The sequence below is a fragment of the Mustela nigripes genome, unplaced genomic scaffold, assembly GCF_022355385.1.
Source record: "Mustela nigripes isolate SB6536 unplaced genomic scaffold, MUSNIG.SB6536 HiC_scaffold_2304, whole genome shotgun sequence".
NCBI classification, from domain to species: domain Eukaryota; kingdom Metazoa; phylum Chordata; class Mammalia; order Carnivora; family Mustelidae; genus Mustela; species Mustela nigripes.
In genome coordinates, this window is record NW_026741710.1 from 1 (window position 1) to 4,847 (window position 4,847).

The 4,847-nt window shown below is 37.1% G+C and overlaps 1 protein-coding gene across 1 annotated transcript; it reads right to left on the reverse strand.

The window, feature by feature from the left end:
• Window positions 1–5: 5 nt before the first annotated feature.
• Window positions 6–1,411, reverse strand: LOC132008943 (protocadherin alpha-12-like; the record flags this gene model as incomplete). The annotated part of the gene is made up of 1 exon (XM_059387411.1): window positions 6–1,411. A coding segment is annotated over exon 1 (1,227 nt), but the record flags the coding sequence as incomplete, so codon positions are not given.
• Between the last annotated feature and the right edge of the window lie 3,436 nt (window positions 1,412–4,847).

Below are 4,847 nucleotides of genomic sequence, written 5' to 3' on the forward strand. Positions count from 1 at the left end.
CTGTCCAGCACCAGCGAATAGTAGTTCTTGAAGGTGGACACCAGCTTGAAGGGGACATGGGGTGTTAGTGAGCAGGTCACTTGGCCGTTGGCGCCAGAGTCACAGTCAGACACGCTGATCAGGGCGATGACGGTGCCCACCTGAGCATCCTCTAGCACCGGGAGCGACAGCGAAGTTATCATTACCTCAGGGGTATTGTCATTCAGATCCAGAACTTCCACTAGGACTGTACAATGACCTGACATGGAAGGAATTCCTTTATCAATGGCGTTAACTTGAATTTCATACTCATTATTCTCTTCGAAATCCAATTTCCCGTAAATTCTGATTTCACCTGTTTCTGGATTTATTGAAAACATGCATTTCTCACTCACTGGCAAAATCAGTCTGATTCCATAGAAAATTTCTCTATTCACCCCTTCGTCTGGATCAGAAGCGTTGAGGTGAATCACTCTCGTGCCGTTTGGGACATTTTCAAACAGCACTACTTTATAGCCAGGCTTATCAAACTCTGGAGCGTTATCATTCACATCCAAAATGCTTATTTTAATCTGAACAGATCCTGTTAGCTCGGGCTTACCTCCATCCTGGGAGGTCAGCAATATATTAAGTTCTGGAGTTTCCTCTCTATCCAAAGACTTCCGTAGAACTAGTTCAGGCAATATACTTTTGTCGTTTTTCGTTATTATTTTAAGAGTAAAATACTCATTTAGACCTAACCTATAGGTCAGAAGAGAGTTTACACCGATATCCGCATCCGAAGCGCCCTCTAGAGGAAAATGAGAATCTAACGGGGCAGATTCAGAAATCAGTACCTTTTGCTCTTCTTCTCTGAACACTGGTGGGTTATCGTTAATGTCCTTCACCTCCACCTCCACATGGAAAACCTGCAGCGGCCTGTCCACGATCACCTCCAGGTGAATGCTACACTCCGCGCTCCGCCCGCACAGCTCCTCCCGGTCGATCCGAGAATTCACAAACAAAATGCCATTCTGCAGATTTACTTCCAGAAGGTCCCGGCGTCCTTTGGACGCCACCCGGAACAGGCGTGGGACCAGCTCTGCCAGCTCCAGCCCTAGGTCTTGCGCGATGCGGCCCACGAAGGTGCCGTGTTTGGCCTCTTCTGGGACCGAGTAGTGGACCTGGCAGCTCCCGGGTTCCCCCGCTGCAAGGAGCAGAAGCGACAGCAGCAATCGCGGGGCTCCTGGGCCTCCTCTCCAGGAAAACACCATTGTAGTTAACAAGATCTCCGAGGTGGGACTGTTGGTTTTAAGGGATCACTCACCTGCGAACCTTTGTGAGCAGTCTCCCTTCCTGTAGGTGTAGATATAGTAAAATTTACCCAGCATTCCGGTCAATATGGAGTCGATCCTATTCTGTCAAAGGTTGGAATCTGGGCGCGCAGACAAAATTTTTCCTTTTCACCTTCTGAGTGTACAGCGACATCATGTGACTGATTATGTAAGTACAAGACGGATGGTGAGGTTCTTTCTAGTTTAGCCACTTCTCGGGACACATTAAATTTTTTGACCTTTGGATGTTTTCATGGATTTTTTTGTAAATGCTTATTTTTTTAATGTATAAAATATTAGTAACAAAGCACATTCATTTCTATTATACTGCAGTTTTTAAAATATTCTGCTTCAAAGTCTATCATAATCATTGAAATACAGAATGTCAGAAGCAACTCTTTGCCTATCATGGAGAATAAAATAAAGAATAATATACATCACGCTTGGCCTTATTTTGCTTACAATTCTCACTTGTAACGACTTTTATCCTTCACAAGCACTTCACTGTAGGACTTTAGGAGAACCCCCCCCCCAAAAGAAACTAAAGTATTTCTACTAACTAAATATTTCATTCATATAAATTATTTTATTCATACTTCCGTTGGATATAAAAATTCATCATAAATGTGGAATATGTCGTTTTTGGTTCCTTGATGCTCAAATGCAATGACTTTTCATACAATGCTCTTATTCCCATAACATATTAAAATGAAGCTTGGGTACAGATCCTGTAAGGTTTCACTCTAGCAGGAGGAAAGCATTTTCATGTAAAATGTTGAATCAAAACCTCCAGATTTCACAGTATTCTAAAGTGGCTGTGGATCCCTAATATGAAAAACGTCTGTGAGATGCTTTGGAGCCCAGTCTCTCTAACTAATGAATATAAATTTCAAAATGAACTTTTGGTCTCCCTTTAAATGTGCCCTTCAGGCCAGTTAGTAGTCCCTCAAAATCTGCTTCTCTTCAGAAAATCAGAATGGAAAAAAAAAAAAAAAAAGAAAGAAAACTAAATCAGAATGATGACTATGATGCAAGAGAGAATCAAAGGACTTTTCATAATTTTATTAATTAATTCAAGATCAGCTTTAAGGGAAAACAAAACACAGAAAAGATTCCACAGCTAACTGTAAACAAATACAGAGTTTATAAGCTCATTAAAATTCAAGTCAAAATCTTTAAGCCAACAATTTGTCACCAATCCTTTTACATATAATAATGAAGGGAAGTGAGATAAGAAATCTTTATAAAACCAGGAAGTAATAATAATCATCCCACAAGTAAAAGATAACTTAAATCAACTATAAAACTGGTTCTAAAGTAATCTAAAAATTTTGAATTTTTATGCTTTGGGGCTATTTAAATTGTCTAACACCACTACCCTGATTCTTCATTTTCTATCTTCTATTTTCAAAAAAAGTCAATGTACAATGATTGTTTAGAAACTTTATTGAAAAAGTAGTGTGTTAGTTATGTAGTCCTCACACACTGTTAGACATAATTAAATTACTAAAGAGATAAAGAACATCTAAAATTAGCTTAATACTTAAACTATTGAACTAGAAGATGGAAATTATATTAAAATTATAATTTTACACCATTGAATTGTAATCCTGAAACTAAAAATAAGTATGAAAGACACAAAATTTGTAGAAAATAGCTCATATAATTTGGAATTATCTAAAACTGTACATTGACTACTTGTATACTGTAAAAATAAGAATTTGCACAAATTTAGCATGTACTTAAAATATTCCAATATCTTTATTAATTTATATGACATTGAGCCATTCCAAAAACTTCATCTGGAGATGGATAATAATGTGTGCCCTACCTAACATTCACATTTATACATTTACAGTTTCATAAGTGATATGATAGCTTAATCTTTTAATCTTTATCACTTATGAAACTGTAAATGTATAAATGTGAATGTTAGGTAGGGCACACATTATTATCCATCTCCAGATGAAGTTTTTGGAAACATTTTGTGTTTTAATTTGGTTGCCTACTATAGAATAAAGAAATTTTAGCCCCTAAAGCTAAAGAGGAGCAATAGCCACATATGAATTTCATCAAATTCTCAAAGAAAGGGTGCCTGAGGGGCTCATTGGGTGAAGCCTCTGCCTTCAGCTCAGGTCATGATCCCAGGGTCCTGGGATCCGGCCCCTGAATTGGGTTGTCTGCTCAGAGGGAGCCTGCTTCCCCCTCTCTCTCTGCCTTCCTCTCTGCCTACTTGTGATCTCTGTCTGTCAAATAAAAAAATAAAATATTTTTTAAAAACAAATTCTCAAAGAAATCTGTTACTCTACCACTCTACATATAGCTAGGGATCACTGAATTAGAAGAATGACCTAAGGTAAATGATCTTTGGTTAGAATCATCAGAAAAGATTATAGCACATTAAAAGAAAATTTCACAAACATCGGAGATAAAGCATTTAAAGACAGGAAATTTAAATTGCCAGATAAGCGAAAATGATAACCTACATTTCACTTTAATAGACTTAACATTTTCCTTTCTAGATGAATCCACAAAATTTGGGTCAGACTGTCAACCAGCATATATTGCACATATTATAATGCATGTCTTCTAAATGCATCTTCTAGATGCATCTCTTCAGAAAGTTCCAAGATGTGGTGGAGTGATATGAATAACTTTATTTGCCTAGTAAACTTTGTAAGCATAAATCTGGGAGCTCTGTTTGACTATGTTGTCGATAAATCTGTACCCATTACATGCGATAAAATTAATCGGCAGAACTTTTAAGTTCCATTATTTCAATGAAACCACCAAACAATACTGCAAGACTGAATTTTTAACTGCAAATAATATGAAAACAGGTTTTATCTTATCAATTGAGGCAAAACTAAAGATTATTTAATGGAAAACAAATGTATGACCCATGTTTAACTCTACAGAAAAAGGTAAATGTTTTCAGACTTAAAGAAAAGAGTGTTCAATCTTTGATACAAGATGGAAGTGAGAAAAGTCAAGCTATCTAATAATGTGAAAATGTTAAAGCATAAGGTAGTGTTAAAAGACAAAGAGGACAAGCAAATGTAAATAGCCACAGGAATTATCTAGAGTAATGAGGTTTAGAGATGAAATAAGTGGTCCAAGTACATAACTGAAAATTATACATTATATCTAATAAAGTGCTGACAGGAGAGTCATTTTTGCATCTTCCTTTACCATTTTCTACCAAAACATTTGGAGACATGGGGCATTTATTGGCTAAAAAACCTGGTATCGCATAATTAAAATTAGATTTTTATCAGTTGGCATTTGACTAACAGAAATTGTTTTCTAAAACATTTACAGTCGTCTAAAACGTTAATACTCAAAATACAGAATATTCATTACGTTTTTCTGTGAAATGAAGTGGATTTTTAAAAATTTAACACAGACTACAAAATAAGAGGAAATCTATAGAACTCACCTGCCCAGGGTGATTTGATCCTGCCTCCTGCCTTTCCTCTCCAACTTCTTTATCCAGACCAGGTGGAAGACTGGGACTGAAGGCCATGAGGTCGGTCTTGGGAGCGCCCTCCCCAG